Raw genomic sequence first — 21,019 nt, forward strand, 5'->3', positions numbered from 1 at the left:
TGGTTACTGACAGCTGAGCGGGAGAGCCCCAGTTCAAACCTTGCCTTGAAATGAACTCCCTAGGTGGGCCTTGGGCCTCTCTCCCAGTCTCAGCACCCCCCTTCCTCAGCAATACCAAAATATAACAGTGGGGTCCATCTCACAGGACCATAACAAGATAATGTAAGGTGTCAAACTTATTCGTTATGTGGGTTGGATCTGACATAAAGGAGACCTTGTCGTGCTGGGCCATGTGTGTCACAAAATGTAATGCCAAGTAGCGGAGACATAAACTTTATAAAGGAAACAGACAAACACAATTAAAACTTTTTTTTTTAAAAAAAACTTTAAATAAAACATGTTTGCAATATTTTCTGTAACAGTCTCTGATAACTGAAGGAAGCAAGAGAGAGGGAGAAGGAAGCAGACTTGATCGCGGGCCTGATATGGGCCACATCTTTGACACCCCTGATTAAGCAGAGAGCTACGAGGAAACATTATTACCATTAAATGTATCCCTCCCCCAACACTTTCTAAATTCTGCTGCTGCTAGAGGCACTTATGGAAGAGCTGTTAAGCCTTCTCTGGTTTCAACACTTTCACTGTAAACTTTCGCTGGCCTTGTGTCCAATTTTCCAAGCCTCCCTCACGTCTGATTATATATTGCCCAGACACTGATGCGGTGATCTTTGGAGGCTGCTGCCATTAGTCTTTGGCTGGGCTGGCTGTGGTCCGAGAAGGCCACACAATGGACTGCTGCTGTGTGGTAGTCCAGTACGGCTAAGGGCTTTAGCTTCTTCCAGCCAAAGATGCGGATGCGGTGATCCCAGCCGGCGGTGGCCAAAATCTTTTTGTCGGGTCGGAGGGTCACGTCAGCGATCCCAGGATTGGTGAGCTGGCATGTCTGCTGAATCTGAGAAGAACAAGTGATAAGGTGCTGAACGTGGCAATCTGGGGGATTGATTAGATCTTGCAGCTATGTTGCAGAAATGTTCCTGATAAATTCGTTGCGATGTAATGGAGAAGTATGCTGGCAAGCAAAACAAGCTAACAGAGATGATAAACTGTGCAGCACCTCTCAAATATTCCGTAACAACAATACTGCCACAATCTCAAACAATAACTCTGCAATTTCATAAGGCAATAGAGATATTATGTCAAAGACAGTATTCAGTGTTTTTCGTATACAAAAGTAATTCCAGTTGTACGCTCAGCATTGCATAGAGACAAACATAATGCATGTAATAGAGGATATCTAAGTCCCAGATTCCTCAGTCAAGGAACTTTGTTAGCTTGGTTTAAACTGTGGTTCTGCTCAGGGGTGGAATTCTAACAGGAGCTCCTTTGCATATTAGGCCACACACCCCTGATGCAGCCAATCTTCCAAGAGCTTACAAAAAAGAGCTCCTGCTAGAATTCCACCCCTGGTTCTGCTATTGGCAAACAAAACAAGACAATGCCTACTGGCATTCTTCCCAGTTCCCAACTGTTTTCTCATTCTTCCAGGATATAAGCCTGGGTCACAGGGCAGCCCCACATGTCCACTGAATGAGTAGAGAGTAGGGTTGCCGACCTCCAGATGGGTCCTGGGGATCTCGTGCTTTTACAAGACAACAGAGATCAGTTCCCTGAGAGAAAATGGCTGATACGGAGGGAGAATCCTAGGGCATTATTCCGTGCTGAGGGCCCACCCCAAAATCTCCAGGTGTTTCCCAACCCAGAGCTGGCAACCCTAGTGGGGAAAAGGAGTCATTGCATTGGCCTCTCCCGCTGCAGGGGCAACTGTCCCTACCCCCCACCATCAGTGGTACAGCCTCATTGATTACGGGGAGGGAGACTCTGAGCAGCCACTTCCGCCTCCAAGAGGACCCTGAATATGTTCACAGCCACTAGTTTTCTTACGGCCGTTGCTCAAAGAAGCCACTCCCATGTCCCATCACCAGAAAAGCCCAAGGCCAGTGTGGTTGGGGCACATATTTTGGACATAATTTATTGCCTGCTGTCGCCGTCAGGGGTGATTTTGTAGAAAAAAGAGGTGCTGGAGCTCATTAGCATAACTCATTAGTATAACTCATTTGCATATGCACCCCTGACATCACCAAAAGGTGTACTAAATTATATCAGCTCAGCATCTATCTTAAAATGGTTCTTGAATTGGAATTGTCATCATCAAACCTTACTCCCATCATACTTTTTAAATTACTTTATCCTATGCGGCCACAGTGGCATGAGGAAGATTTTCATCTGTCTGATTTATGTTTTCGTTATTTCCCCATTTTTGTGAGGAAAAATGTTAGAAAGTTTGTCAAATCTTAGAGTTCAGGAAAATTCTCACAGGAAGTTTGAACAATGGAGCCCAGAAGCAATTATTTGGAGTGGGTGGGTAAGAAAGAAAGAGCACAATAAAATTTAGAGGTTCTGAAGCTCCGCTCCTGTGAGCTCCTGCCCAAAACGAGTCCTGGTCTCTGCTCCAAATATTCTGACAAGGAGAGGGCTTTCATTTTCAAGACAACTGAGGGGCTGTAACTCTGTCTCCCATATTCTTTCACCAATTTAAACTGTTAGTACCCTTAAAAACAGCAACCCCCCTGAGCATCTGTATTTCCCCCCTTTCTAGGATTACAGAATTCCAGCACAGCAACAGCTAGAGTGCCCCTTTCTCCCCTGTGTGGTCTTGATCCAAAGCAAAGCTGGACATGCCTGACATTTGCATTTAAGAGACACCAGAAGACCCTCTGTCTCATGGAGTTTGACCCTTCGTCTGTCTCACAACTGGGCTGGCTGTGGATTGCCACTGGGAAATTAAATGGAAAACCTCAAGCCGGAGAAAGCTCAGTTGGGTCGCCTCTACAGGGAAGGGGGCACATGCCTGGTTTCTCCTTCTTGAGCCCAGATGGAAAAGTCATTCCAATCAGCCGACTGCAAGAGTCACGTCTGGTTTGACAGGCCAAAGCATTACAAAAGGAAAGCTATAACTGGCCTTTGAGCGGGGGAGAGCTGTAAGTCGTAACATGTGGGATGACCATCTTTTCTATTTTTTAAAAAAGTTCTGCTTTGGGTCCCTACCAGCCTTGAGCCTTCAGGGAGAAGAAGCAGACTTAAAAATTAAAACAAACAAAAAAAAAACCATCCCAGAATAAATGCAAAATGTATGATTTCAACCAATGTCTGGCTGCTCCCAAAGAACAAAGACTTATAAATATTCAGAATTGGCTTTTTGCATTCTTTAGACACTGCAGTAACCCCAATGGAACTTGCTTTCTCGCAGGATTCTAAAACTACTTTTAATTTTACTTATTTATATATACACACACACACACATTACAAATCTAACATGACAATGGTCAAAAGCATCAAAACAATAGCCACCACAGCTGAAAGCAGCACTTAAAACAGAAAAGCCTGAAGCCCACAACCTACAATAAAATCAAGAGTAACATCCAAATGTACTGATTAATGCACCAGAAAGACAGAGAAATGAAAAATAAAATAGCCCTAACAATTGAAAATTTCTGCCTGTAAGCACTTCGACTTCTTGGGGGAGTCTTTATGAAAGAAATAGCCACCACAGCAGAAGCTTATTAGCTTATATTTACTTATTGTTTATATTATTTGCAGTACCACCTAGCTGTTACTGCACTGCCTTTGACCTGTGAAATTCCACTATACTTGGCCTAGACAGTTATGGTTTGCATTGTCCACTAATTTTGCAATCCTTGTCCAAGTTGCGTTACTCATAGGACATTCAATGCCATATGACTGCATTGCTTTCTATTCTGTCACCCACCTGGAGTCTCTGTGAGACAGGTGAGCTATAGATAACATAAATAAATGAATAAGCTCACCTTTCCTACTTTTATTGGGCTCATGGATGGCTTATAGAACACATACTCCAGACTAGTGTATGAGTAATAGTCATAAAACCTCATGAATTCATAAAACCATTTAAAAGTTAGAAACACAACACAGGACATGTGCCAGATGTTCAAGAATCTACAGAGACTTACTGAACATCAAAAGACCTTCTGAAGAACACTGCCTCATAGGCAGGGGTTGTTTTGTAGAAAAATAGGTGGTGGAGCTCGTCCAGGGATTGCTATGCAGCAATCTATACTATTCAATAGACAAGGAGGTGGAACTCTCAGAAGGAGGAAGTGGAACTCTCAGAAAGGTTCAGGAGCTGTGCTCCTCTGAGCTCCCACTGAATCTGAGGCCTGCTCATAGGGATGGTAACTTTCAGGCCTCCTCTGGAAGGCCGCTCAAAAGAAAAGAGGCTGTGACCAAGAAAAGTGGCAAACAAGCATGGACAGATTTGACCTCCCTATGAGATGGCTCTTGGAAAGAACAGAGTGATCATGTGGGTTCACCTGGGGATAGATGGACTTTTAAGATGCCACACTGTTCTTCGAATGTCTGAGGGAAAAAATAATATGTGTTTCTTGCTTAACTTTAGGAAAGGGGCCGTGGCTCAGTGGTAGAACATCTGCTTGGAATGCAGAAGGTCCCAGGTTCAATCCCTGGCATCTCCAGTGAAAAAGGATATGGTGGTGATTTAAAAGATCTATGCCCAAGAGACCTTGGAGGGCCACTGTCAGTTTGAGTAGACAATACTGGCTGTGATGGACCAAGGTTCTGAGTCAGCATAAGGCCACTTTGTGTGTGCATTATCTTTGTAAGCCACTTTCTCTGCCTTTCACTCACCATGTGTCAAAAAGCTGGCATTTGCTGGTGGCAGCTTTCTGTGCAGCAGAACACTCCTGCAGTTGTTTAGCATCTGGGCAAAACCATGACCGTTCAGCCACTTGAGGAAGCCTCCCACATGCCTTCTCCTCTGGCTAAACCACTACCCCTCAAACAGCATCATCTCAGCCTAGCCCAGTTCCTTCACTCCCTGACACAGGCAGCCTGGCCTCCCCATCCGTCTTGAAAGTGACCGATGAAGGCTCTGGCGAGCCTCGCAGGGACCAGAGCGGCTAGCTTTGCCGGCTCTTCACTCGCACACTGGAACGGTGCCACCCAAAACAGAGTTGCTGCACCGCTCTTGCGTCATGTCTTCGGATAGTCAGTTGCCGTGCCGGAGCTGTTGAAACTCTTCAGAGTAAAAATAATGTGCCACTGAGTGGTTTTTCAAACACCATCATTACCTCAGGAACGTGGAATGTCAAGGGAAAGCCCCATCTGGTTTATATTATTAATCCGGTAGGGGAGAGGGTGGAGGAGACCGATGTTGTGCATTTGTGTCTTTGAGTGGTTTTTCGTGCTTTTGTTGGGGAGACAACTGATCAGGGAGGGCTGCATGAGGAAAGTGGCCCTGAACCCATGTCTCCCCACCCTTTAAAAAAGAGAAAAGGATAGGGATCACTTAAGGCAACCAACCATACCTAAAGCCAGTTTGAGAACCAGTTTAGTATATTAGTTAATATCTGTGGACTCTAATCTCCACATGCAGCCAGTTGGTGACATTGGGCCAGCCACAAGTGTCTCAGAGCTGTTCTGCTCAAGAGTAGTTCTCAAAAAAGCTCTCTCAGCCCCACCTACCTCACAGGGTGTCTGTTGTGGGGAGAGGAAGGAAAGGAGATTGTAAGCTACTCCGAGACTCCATGTGAAGGGTGGGGTGTAAATCCAATCTCTTCTAAACCTGTTATCAAGACACCAGCCACCATCAAGTACAATGAGCAAGGTCACTGAACTTTGGAAAGGGATCAAAATGGAAATAGCCATAGTTCACAATATTCATGACCGTGTTGTGTATCAGGCTACTTTGCCCTCAGATTTTTACTTAGTATATAAGCAAAAGTGAGCTATGTTACAAGTGAAACAACAAGTACCTATTGGTCCCCAGCAATGCCATCATAGAGGGGTCAGGAAGCAGGCAGTCATCTCCCTTGAATTGAGCTGGTTCAGAAAATAAACATAGGAGCAATGCTCCCTCTAAGCTGCAGAGTCTTGTGAGCAAAACTTCTACTTTGTGAGCTACTGGCATTAAAGTTGTGAACTGCTGCATAAATTAGTGTGCTCTGGGGGTCATCAGACAAAAATGTTTGAGCTGGAGGCTAAGACAAAAATGTGTGAGCTGGAGGCTAAAAATCTATGAGCTAGCTCCCGCTAACTCAGCGTAGAGGGAACACTGCATAGGAGCTGTTCTCCTAAGACTGCACTGTTTCAGAAGGTGTATATGTAAAAAAAGGGAGAGGGGTCACATATATGAGAATCAAAAACTCTAGGCTTGTACAAAGAGTTAATAATGGAGAAGGCAACAGCTTTTCTTCCTGGCAGGCTCAATTTCCACCTGCAAGAAGCTTTTCATGTGAGGGGAGTATTTGACAAGGCAGCCCTCTATCTGGTTGATTTGGTACCATCTGGTTGATTCGGTACCATGGAGTCGAACTGACTTCACTCGAAATGATTCCATGCACAGGACTAGAGTCTTAACTGTGATTAAAAATGGCAATTACATTGATTTATTTTCATTGCAGATTGGCACTATCTAGGCACTGTGGAACTGACAGATACAGAGGGCTCTTGCTTTCTTATGTATTTTACCAACAATCCATGTGTGGCTTCTTTGGCACGGCAGAAATACACCCCAAAATCTAGCCCCGAATGAGTACTACTTAACCTCTTTGGAATGACGCTTTTAAATCAATGTATAAATTACAGAGTGACAATCACCATCTGGTGTCATTATCTTCAAGACAACCACCACCATCATGAGCTCAGGAGCTTTTTCAATGAAGCAGCTGCTTTGGTCGACTGCAACACTATATATACGCACCGTTCTTTCCTATTAATAAGACACTTTTCCTATTACAGCCTGGCAAGTCCAGAGAACTCCAACCGAGACTTAAATTTCAGGCCAAAGAGTCAAAGTCCATTAGAATGGTTTAAAACAAGGGTGTCAAACTCATTTGTTATGAGGGACGGATTTGACATAAATGAGACCTTGTTGAGCAAGGCCATGTTGGGTTCGGCTGGCCTATGTCTGGCTGGGCCATGTGTGTACCTATTTAAGATTAGGTAGAAAAGATATAAACTTTTTAAAGGACACAGACAAACACGACTAAATATTTTTTTTAAAAAAACGTAAAATAAAGCATGCTTAAAACATTAGCACTTGTTAGTCTTAAAGGTGCTTTCTTTGTATTTCTTCCATGAGATACAGGGAACTGGGCAAAGGAAGCCCTGGCTCTTTCCCTCCCCAGGGGACCAGGAGGGGAAGGAGCCTCAACCAATGGAGAAAATCAAGATTTTGCTCTGTAGCTCCTGTGCGATTGAGCAAGCCTTGCAAAGCAAGCTGAGATGCAGAAGTAAGCAAGAAAGAGGGAGAAGGAAGCAGACAACAGCCAGTTGCTCGGGGGCCTGATAGGAGCCCTCTGGGGGCCTGATTCCACCCCTGGGCCGCATGTTTGACACCCCTGGTTTAAAATTTTTAATTGGGTGACTCCAAGATGACTCCGAGTAGGAGGAAAACAAAACTATTAGGCACTTATTATTGTAGGCATGGCGAGACTGGAAAGTCTGGAACGTTTAGGGGAAAAAGCAAGGGGAGACATGATAGTGGCTTATAAAATTACGTATGGGGTGGAGAAAGTGGGCAGAGAGAGCTTTTCTTCCTCTCACATAATACTAGAACTCAGAGGCTCCCCATGAAGTTGTTGGGAAATAGGTTTGGGGCAGACAAAAGGAAATAGTTCTTAATTAAACTGTGGGATTCACTGCCTGTGAAGGGAGTGATGACCCCAGGCACAGGTGTCCTTAAAAGTGAGGGGGCTAGATAGACTCATGGAGGAGAGGTCCATCAAGGGCTACTTGTCCTGGTGAGAGAAGGGAGCCTATAATGCTGGCTTAGATGGACCCGCAGGTTCTACTAATGGATCCAGGTGGGCAGCAGCTGTGTTGGTCTGAAGCAATAGAACAAAGTAGGAGTCCAGTAGCACTTTTAAGGCCAACAAAGTTTTGTTCAGAATGTAAGCTTCCGGGTGCATGCACACTTCTTCAGATGAGCAATGAGGTACAGTGAGCAGAGCTACATATCGCTGATGGGCAGTGGTTTAGAATGCAAAGTGGTACGAAGTTAAAATCCAATGGCAGAATACCTTTGAGAAAACAAATTGAGAAAACCTAGCGTGGGAAACCAATAAAACAGTAATATGTGAGAATGTCTGTTAATTATTCAATTGCTAGTAAGCCTGGGCCAAAATGAGAGCATTTCTTTCTCAGATGTTTTTCCCGTCCAACTAATTTAGAAGATGATGATATTGGATTTGTATCCCGCCCTATACTCTGAATCTCAGAGTCTCAGAGCCATCACAAACTCCTTTACCTCCCCGCCCCCCCCCAACAGACACCCTGTGAGGTGGGTGGGGCTGACAGAGCTCTTAAAGCAGCTGCCCTCTCAAAGACAACTCCTATGAAAGCTATAGCTGACCCAAGGATATTACAGCAGGTGCAAGTGGAAGAGTGGGGAATCAAACCCGGTTCTTCCAGATATATACTTAACCAATACACCAAACTGCCTCCCATTTACCTTTTAACACGTAACATTCCATGTTACTCTATTAATGTTCTTAATGTTACAAGAGAAGAGCTGCTGCTTCCCTACACTCCTTCCTTTTAAGCAGTATGTAGTCCACTCTATGAGTTTCAAAAGAAAAGTTTGCTTCAAAAATAAAGTTTATTTTTTGTATAAGAGATACCCATTAATACAGAACATTTATCTGCCACAGTTTTAGTTGCCATTCCAACCCGAGGCGCTTAAGGCAATGGAGAAATTATAGAACCTGACAGTAATTAAACACTTTAAAATTCCAGTTAAAACTACCCTTTAAATACCACAGCACACTAAATAAGTAACCAATCAACGCTAAAAACAATGGCCGGCTCAGTCCATACCTGGAAATAAGTAATCTTTAGCTGATGGTGGAGAAGTGCAAGGGATAAATCCATTAAGGAATTCCCTACAATGTTATATACATGCAAAAAATTGGGGGAAAGATGAAAGGTAGAATGTGTTTATTTGAAAACATACAAAAATTATGATGCCAGGAATTCTATGAAACGGGGCAAGGGTCGGCGGGGGGGGGGGGGGGACGAAAAGCTTTACATTCTCAGGATGTTTGTTCATATATCATGGCCTGTCAAATGTCCAGCATCTGAAAGCAGCAATTTCAGAGGAAAAATGAAATGCTGAACAACACAATTGGTCCATATACTGCTGTTTGTTGCTGTCTTCCAAAAATGGGACATGCAAATGCTGATTACATGCAAAGATAATCCCAAATTTATGTTATGCTTCTAATGAGACCTTGAGAATTAGAAATGGGTCCTCCCCATAATGTATAGAATGACTGTGGATTGCAAAAGGCACATCTTCCCACATGCAACAGGCCCTAAACTCAGTTTATAGTTTCGGAGATGCAGTTATTTCCGGAAGTTAGTGAAATCTCAAGATCAGCAATAAAATCCAGATTTAAAACTTGCTTTGCTGATTTTATTTACAGTTGAGATACATATAGTGCAGTCCTAAATAGAATTGCACCTTACTAATTTCACTGAAGTCCATGGGCTTAGTAGACTGTATTTCTGTTTAGGATCGCACTGCCAGTGTGGTAAATGACATCCCAGTTAACAATCAACTGGCTGGCTCCAGTATGGATGAAGAAAGAGGCAAAAATAGACTCCTCCTAAACAAGGCAGATGGCCCTACATACTCAGATTCCCCAGGTATTTAGTAAAAACATTACTTTATAAATCCATCAAGAGGAAAAAAATCTTCAAAGACCAGACTGATGAGGTCTGAATATGCCCTGGATAGTATGGAATGCTGAGGACAGCCAAGCATCAGTTAAAGAAAAAGAAAGAAAGAGAAAAAATCAGCCTGCTCAAGCCCCTCAATGCTTTGAGAACCCTGGAAGGGAATATTTTGGGGTTTGAAAGGTGGGATTTCCAAACTATGGATTCCTAAAATACCTGATGGGCCCCCAGGTGATTATATTTTTCATAGCAGTGGGGATTGCTAAGCGAGGGGAGTCTACAGCTTCACGTGCAACAACAATCATGGAAACTTGCCCAGTGCAGAAATGTTAGCTATTGTAGCATCCTTATCATCTGACATTGTTTGAACTCCAATATTCGCTCTCCTTTTTTCTGTGCCCTTTGTTTTGTGTGGTAATTATTCTACCAAATATGCTTTACTGTTGCTTGTAGAAAAATCGATGTCTGTGTGTATGTGCCCTTCCCTTTGCTGAAATTCAAAACTGATGTTAAAAACCCACAATCAAATTTCTGAATAAGGCGTATTCACCGCACAGATTGCATTGTTCAAAACCATGAGTCCCATTTTCTGAGGGTAAGATCCTGAAAGCTAAAGTACATACCTGGGGGGGAGAGGGAAAAAGCCCTAACGTCATATGATCAGCACAGTTATTATCATAATGTATCCAACAACAAAGTCACAGTATTAAAAAATATAAGCTAGGGATTGAGTGCCGTAAAGATCTAAAGTAGAGTTTTGCAGGTTCAAAAGCAAACGCACCTACAGCCAGGCTCTCCTGGATCACAGCCAGTCTGTGATTAATCAGCCAGGGATCTGCAACAACTGCACTTCATGACTAAATATTGTTTCAGTCTATCAAATGGTTAGTGCAAAGCAGAACGGACGGCGCAGAGAGGGCAACGCCACTGACCTCTAGGTTCTGCTGCTCATTTTGCCTCCAGACACACAGCGTCTTCTCAGATGAGCCTGACACCCCTTTGGCCTTCTCCGAGTCAAAGTCAAGGGCCATGATTGGCTCCTGATGACACGCCAGCCGACTCAGCCTTTTCCCCATTGACAAATTCCACAGAACCACTGACCCATCCTCGTAGCCGGCCAGAAGGGAAGGAGATGAGCCAACGCTGGGCTGATGGAAAAACACAGAATGGACCATGAGAACAGTTTGTGCAGCACCCACCAATGAGGTCCAGACTTGCCAAGCCAATATACAGCGCGTATGAGACTCCACAAAAGTATGACTGTAAATCAGTGTTTGCTTCCCCTAACCCCATCTCACTTCTGTAACCATCCAAAAGGACTACCGTATTCAAAAAGTCTGTTTTGATAAGCAGGCTGATTTTCAGGGAACAAAAAGGCCACTGGATAGATTATACCTGCATGATTAAACTATTCTAATATTGATCGTTTCAAGACCTCAATATGTTTATTTGCAGTCAGGCTTTTGGTTATCCAGGGGTGGCCAAACTGTGCCTTGGGAGCCACATGTGGCTCTCTCACACACATTGTGTGGCTCTTGAAGCTCCCACAAGCTTGGAGAAGGCACTTGTCTCTTTAAATCACGTCTCCAAGCCAAGCCAGCTGGTGGCTTGGAGAATGCATTTAAAGTTAAACTTGCTTTCTTTCTACCTCTCCTTCCCTCTCCCATCTATTTGCCATCCTTCCTTGTGCTTCTCAAACATCTGGCATTCATGTCATGCCGTCTCAAACATCTGATGTTTAGTCTATGTGGCTCTTACGTTAAGTAAGTTTGGTCACCCTTGTGGTTATCCATTATATGCAACAGTAAAGTGGGTGGTTCATGGCAATCTCAAAAGCAGCAAAACCAGGCTGCTTGGGCATGCAGAAAAATATTACTTCATAAATTAACCAAAAAGAAATCAGTGGAAAAACCCAGGATAGCCTGATGAGGCCTGAGCATACACCATGTTGAGAGTGGTTGAGAACTGAAGCGGGGGGAACCAGCCCCTTACAAAATCCTGCAAGCCCTTTACAAAATCCTGAATGTGAAGACTTGAATGCAGAAAAGATTCCAAATCTCCCCCAACCCCTTGGTCTTGCTGTGATTCCCCCCAGCTTGTTTCAGGTAACACTGAGGCTCAAAGTCAAGTCACAGATAAAGTAGAGGTTTCTAAATACTCAGTGGAATCTTCAGGCATGCTGAAATACATTACTTTGTAATCAGAAAGGAAGACCGCCTTCCCCCTGCAACAGTCTGATGAGGCAACAAGCATGCTTAAGAGGCAGAAAATGTTGAGAATAGTTAAGTAAATGTTAAAGGAGTAATAAAAAGTGGGCTTTTTTTGTAGCAGTAACTCCCTTGCATATTAGGCTACACACCCCTGATGTAGCCAATCTTCCAAGAGTAGGCCTGGTACTAAGGCCCTGTACTAAGAGCCCTGTAAGCTCTTGGAAGATTGGCTACATCAGGGGTATGCGGCCTAATATGCAAAGGAGCTCCTGCTACAAAAAAAGCCCTGATAAAAACTAAAACAGAGGGACGCAGAAACTGGTCTTCTCAAGCTTCTTGGAGCTTATATCCTGCAGGGGAATATTTGGGTGGGGAAATTTTCCCACTGTCACCCCCTCACACTCCCAGACTCTTACCATGCTTCACCCACAGCTTGTTAGCTTCTCTCATTCATAACATATTCCAATTTTTTCCCTCAAGATAACAACATGCTAAAGATAAGCATCTTTCCAAATACTATTTAAGACTTTTCTCCCCTCAAAAAAGAAAAAAAAAGCTTCTGAGCTAGGCCCCAAAGAGTTAACAGGCCCAAGTCCGACTGTAACCAACTGAGAGATATTTTGATTAATGATGTCACAGGCCAAAGGGCATGGCACCCTGGGCAGTCACCTAATTTATTTAAGCCTCTGAAATAACTCAAAGAAAGGAACTTTACTGGATTACATGTCACTTAAAGGGAAATATTCATCCTTGTGCCCAGCAAAAGAATAATGACCCTGTAAAACGGAAGGCTGGTGATCGAATGAAGACTCCAAGCCCTAATAAAAGAAAATTAAAAAACACACGCCTGTTAACACCGGTTATGGCTTTAAAAGGGAGAAAAGTCAGCCAAATTGGCCCCAAACTCTACTGCACTTCAACAGCAGAGCACACTCATCATTATTCCCCTTGTTCCCAAACGTATTTCTTATTAATCCTGTGGAGATTTTAAAACATGATTAGAAAAATAAAAAAACCTTTTTGAGCACTATTACTTATTGTGCAGGATAATCATGCACCTCATTTTCCTCTTAACTCTTTCAGACTAATCTCACATTCACGTTGCTAAGCTATACATTTTAGCAGCAGTTAAACTAACAGCAACAAAAAAGTTCATTCCTGCTGGTGAGAACTTTCCTTGGGAAAGAAAACAGCCTCAGTTAAGCACTCGCTTTCAAACTCAGCTGCCCCTCATCTATCGGACCCAAGATCTATGTTCTCCCCTGTGTATAACTAGCCTTGGGGAAATGACCAGTGAGAACTAATCAACAGATAGAATGACAGGCTGGGGACACCATGGAACTGAATCAGTAGTAGTCTGCCTGGCAAGGACACAAGCTCATGGTCTGAGAGCAGAATTGCCCCGAGTTGAGTTCCAGGGCTAGGAAATCCTTTGAGGACATAAGAGAAGCCATGTTGGATCAGGCCAATGAGCCATCCAGTCCAGCTTTGGTCACGCAGTGGCCAAAGACCAAGTGCCATCAGGAGGCCCACCAGCAGGGCCAGAACTCCAGAAACCTTCCCACTGTTGCCCCTCCAAGCACCAAGAATACAGAGCATCACTGCCTCAGACAAAGTGTTCCTTCTGTACCCTAATAGCCACTGATGGACCTCTGCTCCATAAGTTTATCCAATTCCCTCTTGAATCTGTCTATGCTTGTAGCTGCCACCACTTCAGGCAGCAATGCATCCCACGTGTTAATTACTCTTTGGATGAAGAAGTTTATGGTTTATTGGATATATATCCCGTCCTCCCCGCCGAAGTAGGCTCAGGGTGGCTCACAACCAATAAAATCATAGTAACATTTCAACACATAATACATCATAATTAGAATTAAAACATTAAAACATTAAAACAGGTGCTAATATCATTTGATGTCATTTCATTTCCGATGGCGTTCAGTATTTATTAGATATTATTCCTTACTTACTATATCAGTATTTCAGAATCAATTAAAGGCTAGCCGGAATAGTGTTGTCTTACAGGCCTTGCGGAACTGTACGAGGTCCCGCAAGGCCCTAACTTCCTCTGGCAACTGGTTCCACCAATAGTGGGCAGCAATCGAGAAGGCCCTCTCTCTGGTGGATGTCAATCTTGCCTCCCTCGGCCCAGGGATCACTAATAGATTTTGTGTCCCAGATCTAAGTACCTTCTTGGGAATGTGTGGGGAGAGAAGGTCCCTAAGGTATATAGGTATACAAGGTGAAGAAGTTTGTTAATTATTCTTTGGTTGAGATCGCTGAGAGCAGCTGCCAGTCTAAGTAGACAACATTGAGCTAGGTGGACCAACAGTCTGACTTACCATAAATGTTTACTGGACCATCTAAAGTCAGAGGTTTCAAACTCATCCAGGGCCAGATCTGACATAAAGGTCACTTTGTTGGGCCGAGCCATGCGTGCCACAAGGCACTGGAGATATAAAGGTGATTTCAATAGCAGATGAATGACAAGAGCAGGCTTGATTAGATTAGGTGTAATATACAGAGAGGTGGCCGTGCTGATAACAGGCCCGTAGCTAACCAGGGGCCCATGGGACCTGGCCCCCTGACAGTTTGGGGGGCCCCTCACCCCCAGGCTGCATCTCTGTTATGTGGAATTTAAATTGGGTGGGAGGGGCACCCAGAAGCAGCCGCTGCCCCTCCCATGTCATTTAAAGGGCCCACAAACCAGCTGATTGGTGGGCTCCAAATAGCAGGGGACCAGTGGGCAGGAGCAGTCACCAGCCTCCTGAATTATTTAAATGGCCCCCTCTCCCTATAGCCCTCCTTAACCCCCTCCCCTCATGGCACCTAGCTACGGGGCTGGCTGATAAGCTAGTGGTGATGGAGAATCTACTTGTGAAAAGTTTTGAAGGGGCCCAAAATTAGGGTTGCCAACCTCCAGGTGATAGAAAAACCAGAGAACTGCAGTGAAGGCTGATAACAAACCGGTAAATAACTGTGGAAAATCATGAAATGCAATAAATGGTAATTCCAAATACTTAAACAAAAATCCAAAAAACAGCAGCAATAATAATTTCATAGAAAATTTAGTAAATATACAAAACACTAATCACTACAGCATCTATAAGATCATAATCACAACAACATATGAACATATGAACAACATATGAAGCTGCCTTATACTGAATCAGACCTTTGGTCTATCAAAGTCAGTATTGTCTTCTCAGACTGGCAGCGGCTCTCCGGGGTCTCAAGCTGAGGTTTTTCACACCTATTTGCCTGGACCCTTTTTTGGAGATGCCAGGGATTGAACCTGGGACCTTCTGCTTCCCAAGCAGATGCTCTACCACTGAGCCACCATCCCTCCCCTGGCCAATTCAATTAATAACTTCACTCATAAATCATTACAAACAATACATTAATATCCTAAAGCGCGTCGTTCCTCCAGACGACTTCCAAAAGTTTAGCAAGACGATCCTGCCGCTTCTCTTGCGGTGGATTAAAGTGCTAGTTTCTCCGTGCATAGTGCTGTGAGGCTGTTACCTGGGCTCGTTGATGAGTGGGAGAAGCCTCTTCAATAAAAGACTGGGTCAGAAATGGTGAGATATGTGCGTGTCCGTCAGAGGTTTTCCACACACCCACTTGTTTATTTTTTTCCAAGAACTGAAGCCTTAATTCTGGCTGGACTGAATTATTTATTTAAATATTTATCAAAACATAAGATCGATATTGGCCACAGGACTGTTGGAGCGCACTAGCACTTTAATCCACCGCAAGAGAAGTGGCAGGATCGTCTTGCTAAACTTTTGGAAGTCGTCTGGAGGAATGACGTGCTTTAGGATATTAATGTATTGTTTGTAATGATTTATGAGTGATCTTATTAATTGAATTGTTGTGATTATGATTTCCCACAGTTATTTACCTGTTTGTTATCAACCTCCAGGTGATGGCTGGAGATATCCGGGGATTATAAAGTTGTGAGAAAAACAATCTGGCTACTGCATAAATTTATTTGCTCTGGGGCCAGCCTTCCTGAGCCAAGACAAAAATGTGTGAGCCAAAGCCTAAAAAACGATAAGCTAGTTCACACTAATTCAGCTTAGAGGGGACACTGATAATAACTGCTCTGTGTTATTGTTATATTTTACATTATTTTCCGTGAGAGTAACAAAACTTCTGTTTATAGAAAGAAGCTCATATAGATGGAAGTTTTGTCAGATTAATCTGCTGTCCTTGTTAGATATTTAAGGAGCACTTCTCCTAAATTTGGCCAGATTGGATATATACGCACAGTCTCCTAAAAGGTAGGCACCCTCCTGTTATAGTTAAGTGGGAAGGGCTGGATTTACACAAACGAGAACCCTCTTTCCTTCATTTTCCCACCAGGCAAGGAGCCGTGTTGTGCAATGGTGAAAAAAAATTTTTTTTAACAGGGATTCATGTAGAAACTGGAAATGCAGTAAGCACTTTATATAAACTGCAGTTAAGACATGATACATGCCAAGTTGACAGCGACTCTCCTTTTTTGACAGTCTTCCAAACGACTCTGTATACACGATAAAGTGTTAATTAAAAGAGTATTTTTCACAAAACAAAGATATGACGAAGATTGCTCCGTTCAAGAAGCAGCAGCAGCAGCTGTAGGTTCACCGGCCGTGTTGCTCCGAGGCTGGGTGGGAGCGACTGAAGTGGCAAGACCAAGAAGAGGGAAAAGGGTGAAAGCCGGAATACGAAGTCATGAGGGAGGAGGACGACGACAAAGAGGAAGGTCCAACAGCAGGGGAACTGACCCCTTGTGGTGCAGCCCCATACTGCTTCTGATAGAGAAACAACAAAGAAGACTGCAGATTTATACCCCACCCTTCTCTCTGAATCAGAGACTCAGAGCGGCTTACAATCTCCTTTATCTTCTTCCCCCACAACAGACACCCTGTCAGGTGGGTGGGGCTGAGAGGGCTCTCACAGCAACTGGCCTTTCAAGGACAACTCCTGCGATAGCTATGGCTAACTCAAGGCTGTTCCAGCAGCTGTAAGTGGAGAAGTGGGGACTCAAACCCAGTTCTCCCAGATAAGAGTCCACACACTTAACCACTACACCAAACCGGCTCTATTCCGCAGGGCCTTTGGTTGAGCATCCTATTCTAGCTACCATTCCATCACTTGGCCTCCCTTCTGACATCACGCTGTACTATTGTGCTATTTTATTTATTATTACCATCATTCTGTTCTTGGGCCGATTGTTGCTTTATTCTGTAAAATGTGCTCTTTCCGCCGATGATGCATTTTATCTTATGTGAATTTTATTGCATTGTTTTTAGTTTCAATCTGTAAGTTTTTATCGTTATTTAATTCATGTTGTGATCCGCCCTGAGCCCGTTTATGGGAAAGGGCGGAATATAAGCCTGCAAAATAAATAAATAAAATACTTAAGGTGGTTCTTTCAACACCAGAGTCACCTCCTAAGGAAGAGGCCAAAGTTCATGTAGGCCGTAACTACCTCATCTATCAAACCTGTGGAGATCATCCATTCGACATTAGTGGAGTGGTGTAGGGCTTGTATCCTAAGGAAACAGCTCCCAAGCAACTGTCTGAATGCATGAAGCAGTCTACCCAGGACACTGTGAAAAAAAAGGCTCATCTAAGTGGTTCTTCCGTTTATCCTCACTACAATCTGATGGGACAGGTTGTTGGGTTTTCTGATGCAATTTCACTTCCTGTTGTCATGAGTTAATTAAATGTTTGTATATGCATGCTGATGTTTAGCCAGTGAGTAGTCAGAGCCAATGAGAATGTTTGCACGTACTTCCCGCCAAGGCTAGGTGTCAATATGCATAGTGACCACTGAGGGAGAGCCCTAATAGGCTAATCCATATATTTGGGAGTGGTCTGGGAGAAACCATTTGGTCAGTTTTTATTGCCCTTTGTGTAAAGCCCTCAGATCTCCAGGCAGTTAGAGTTTGGACTCCAGAGAGTCGAGATGTAGTCTAGAGACTAGAAAAGGATATTGAGTCCTTATTTGTTTTCTAGAAATCCCAGTCACCCTTTTCCTCATAGAAAAGTAAACTACTTTTATTCTTAAGCTAAAACGTCTGCCTGGCTTGTTTATTTGTGACTCTACCACGCTACTCTGCTAAAAGTATCTCTAAACCCTAACACAGGTTAAGAGGCAGCAAGGAGCTGAAGGTCACCCAGTGAAGTTCATGGCCAAATCTCTGTCAGACACCCTAGCTGCTCCACCATACTAGCCTTCAAAACAGGTCCCAGTGCCAAGAGTAGGGGCAGCAACAGAACAGGAACTCGGATCTGAAGTAGATGGGGGGTGAGGTACTTCCTTCCGCTTGCTGTGCTGGGGATTTCTCTAGACTTCTGCCCACAATACCTGAAGAAGAAAGACTCACATGCAATCATTATTTTTAAAAGGGGCCAATGGAAGCTGGGCTCAGAGGAGAGCACATGCTGACGCCGGAAGCTGAGACAGGCGGGACGGGGAGAGGGGTGCCCAGCAACCCCCCCATAGGCAAAGTGGAGCCTCAGGCAGCCGCCTACCTCACCTACTCCCACGCACCAGCCTTGGGCTGAGGGGAACCTCTACATTCACAGGCACTAATCCTTTGAATGCCAGAGCTAGGAAACAACATCAGGGGAAGGCCTCTGCCTCTAGGCCCTCTGGAGGAACTGGTTGGCCACTGTGTGAGACAGGATGATGAACTAGATGGACCACTGGTCAGATCCAGCAGGGCTCTTATGTTTAGATAGACAGAAAGATAGACAGACAGACATAGATATTCATCAACAAACTTTGCACCCCCGGCCAAGAACATCTAAGAACATAAGAAACAAATATCACTCTGTGGTACTACGGATTACATGGTTTTGGAGCTCAAAGAGTATTTTGACACTTGTCTGTTACGTTCTTACAAGGCCTGTGAAAGAGTCTTTTGTTAATTGTATGTTTTAGTTATCATAGTTCCAGCCTGTCACTCTCTCTGGCAGATCTGTACAGTCGCTACATGCAGATGGCTTACTTGCTGGCATCTCCCAGTTAAAACATCTCAAAGAGCACCAAGGACAGTGCTTATTTATTTATCTCTGCTTATTTATTTTACTTCATTTACACCCCATCTTTCTCCTCAACAGGAACCTGAAATGGCTTATGTCATTCTCTTTGTCTCCATTTTATCTTCATAACAACCCTGTGAGTTAGGTTAGGCTGACCCAACATCACCTAGAGAGCTTCCATGGCACAAGTAGGGATTTGAACCTAGGTCTCCCAGATACTTGTGATCTTGGAGAGCTGTTGCCATTCAAAGTAGACAACAATGAGCTAGATGGATGGAGCAGCGGTTCGGCTTCTTATGACTTCAGCAGTGCTGAGATGGATGCCTAGTCCTCAAAACGTTAAATCAGTCAGATTGTCATCAGTTGGACAGCGTGCAAAGATGATCCAGCATTAATCTTCAGCGCGTCTGACTCACTTTCTTCTCGACAGATGAGGGTGCACACAAACATAGCCACGCTACGCTTCTGCAGGGAACGTTTGCAAAACATCTCGTATTATCTGGAAAGCTCTGACAGCGAGGCCAAGGATGTTCTCGTTTCCCTCCCACCCGTAATGAGATAATTACTTGATTGCCTTTGTTGTGAGCAATCAATCAACAAAACCCAGAGCGAAGAATGATTCATGCACTCCGTATTTTTGTAAAAAAAAAAAAAATGAATCAGAGGGGAAGCATTTCTGAATTAGCAAGCTCCCGTTGGCTTACCTGCCACAGTTTCAGACACAGGGGCACGCCCAGTTTGGCATCGGCCTCTGGCTTCAAGGTACAGACTGATGTCTTGGATGGCAGCTCCAAAACCCGAACCTGACATTAAAATAAACAAGTTTGGTTGACCAGGTGCCAGAGAGATGCATGAGTCTTCTAAGGTTATTTGGTGCAGGCATTTTCGTTGTTCATAAGGGGACAGGGCAGGGAGGAGAGAGATTGACACAGATAATTTCAGGAAGGTTTAAGTGCTAAGTAAAGGAGTCCCGCGGCACATTAAAGATTAACAGATTTGCATTAACTTGCAGGGACTAGGGTCCATCTCACTGGATGCATGAAGCAGAGACCCCAGATGCCAGATTTCTTAATTGTGTGTGTGTGTACTGTATACACATACACAGGACCCCTGAGTCTGTTAAACATACTCATTGTGCTGTACGATAATTTACTGCTCACCCTCTACCTATATGTATAGACTGATAATTTCCATTTTTGTTTATCTCTGTCTTGACTCTAATTGACCGTTGCTCACAACTAAACGCTACCCCCACTCTCTCTCTTTCTATATGTAATGGTTGAGGGAAGGGGTGGAATTCTAGCAGGAGCTCCTTTTAATATTAGGCCACACCGCCCTGATGTAACCAGTCCTCCAAGTGCTTACAAAAAAAGAGCCTTGGAAGCTTTGGAGGATTGGCTACATCAGGGGTGCGTGACCTAATATGAAAAGGGGCTCCTGCTAGAATTCCACCCCTGGTTGAGGGAATTCTGTTTCACTGTATCTGAAGTGAGCTTGCAAACAAAAGCTCATACCATGAATAAAACTTTGTTGGTCTTAAAAGGTGCCACTGGACTCAAACTTTGCTCTGCTGCTTCAGACCAACATAACTGCCCATCTGGATCTCTACACAGACAAAGACATTGTAACTGCTGGGCCTCAAAGACTGTGAAATTCAAGGGACACAGTCTGTGACAGTTCTTCACAAAGCCCCAATGGACACATCTGTTCGTTCTTTTGAAAGAATTGTATCACAGTTTCCCAATACATGAAATGGCTCATCCCCTCAACCACAAACACAATCTACTACAATAAAACAACTGGACCAGAGAGTGACAGATGATGATGAAGAAGAAGCTATCGGATTTATATCCCGCCCTCCACTTCGAATCTCAGAGTGGCTCACAATCTCCTTTACCTTCCTCCCCCACAACAGACACCCTGTGAGGTGGGTGGGGCTGAGAGGACTCTCACAGCAGCTGCCCTTTCAAGGACAACCTCTGCCAGAGCTACGGCTGACCCAAGGCCATGCCAGCAGGTGCAAGTGGAGGAGTGGG

At 44.1% G+C, this 21,019-nt stretch overlaps 1 protein-coding gene across 4 annotated transcripts in view; it reads right to left on the reverse strand.

The window, feature by feature from the left end:
* Positions 1–294: 294 nt before the first annotated feature.
* The window catches only part of GNB1L (G protein subunit beta 1 like), an 87,756-nt gene continuing 67,031 nt past the window's right edge, over positions 295–21,019 (reverse strand). For 3 of the 4 annotated variants that reach the window (XM_060249904.1, XM_060249903.1, XM_060249905.1), the window contains exons 5-7: positions 19,688–19,786; positions 10,665–10,880; positions 295–892 (exon numbers count right to left, since the gene is read on the reverse strand). In XM_060249904.1, coding sequence (XP_060105887.1) covers positions 626–892; positions 10,665–10,880; positions 19,688–19,786 — 582 coding nt within the window. In that variant the 3' untranslated portion in view covers positions 295–625. The remainder of the gene's footprint in view (positions 893–10,664; positions 10,881–19,687; positions 19,787–21,019) is intronic. The other variant, XM_060249906.1, reaches the window with a different exon arrangement.

Source organism: Heteronotia binoei, chromosome 11 (assembly GCF_032191835.1).
Source record: "Heteronotia binoei isolate CCM8104 ecotype False Entrance Well chromosome 11, APGP_CSIRO_Hbin_v1, whole genome shotgun sequence".
NCBI lineage: Eukaryota > Metazoa > Chordata > Lepidosauria > Squamata > Gekkonidae > Heteronotia > Heteronotia binoei.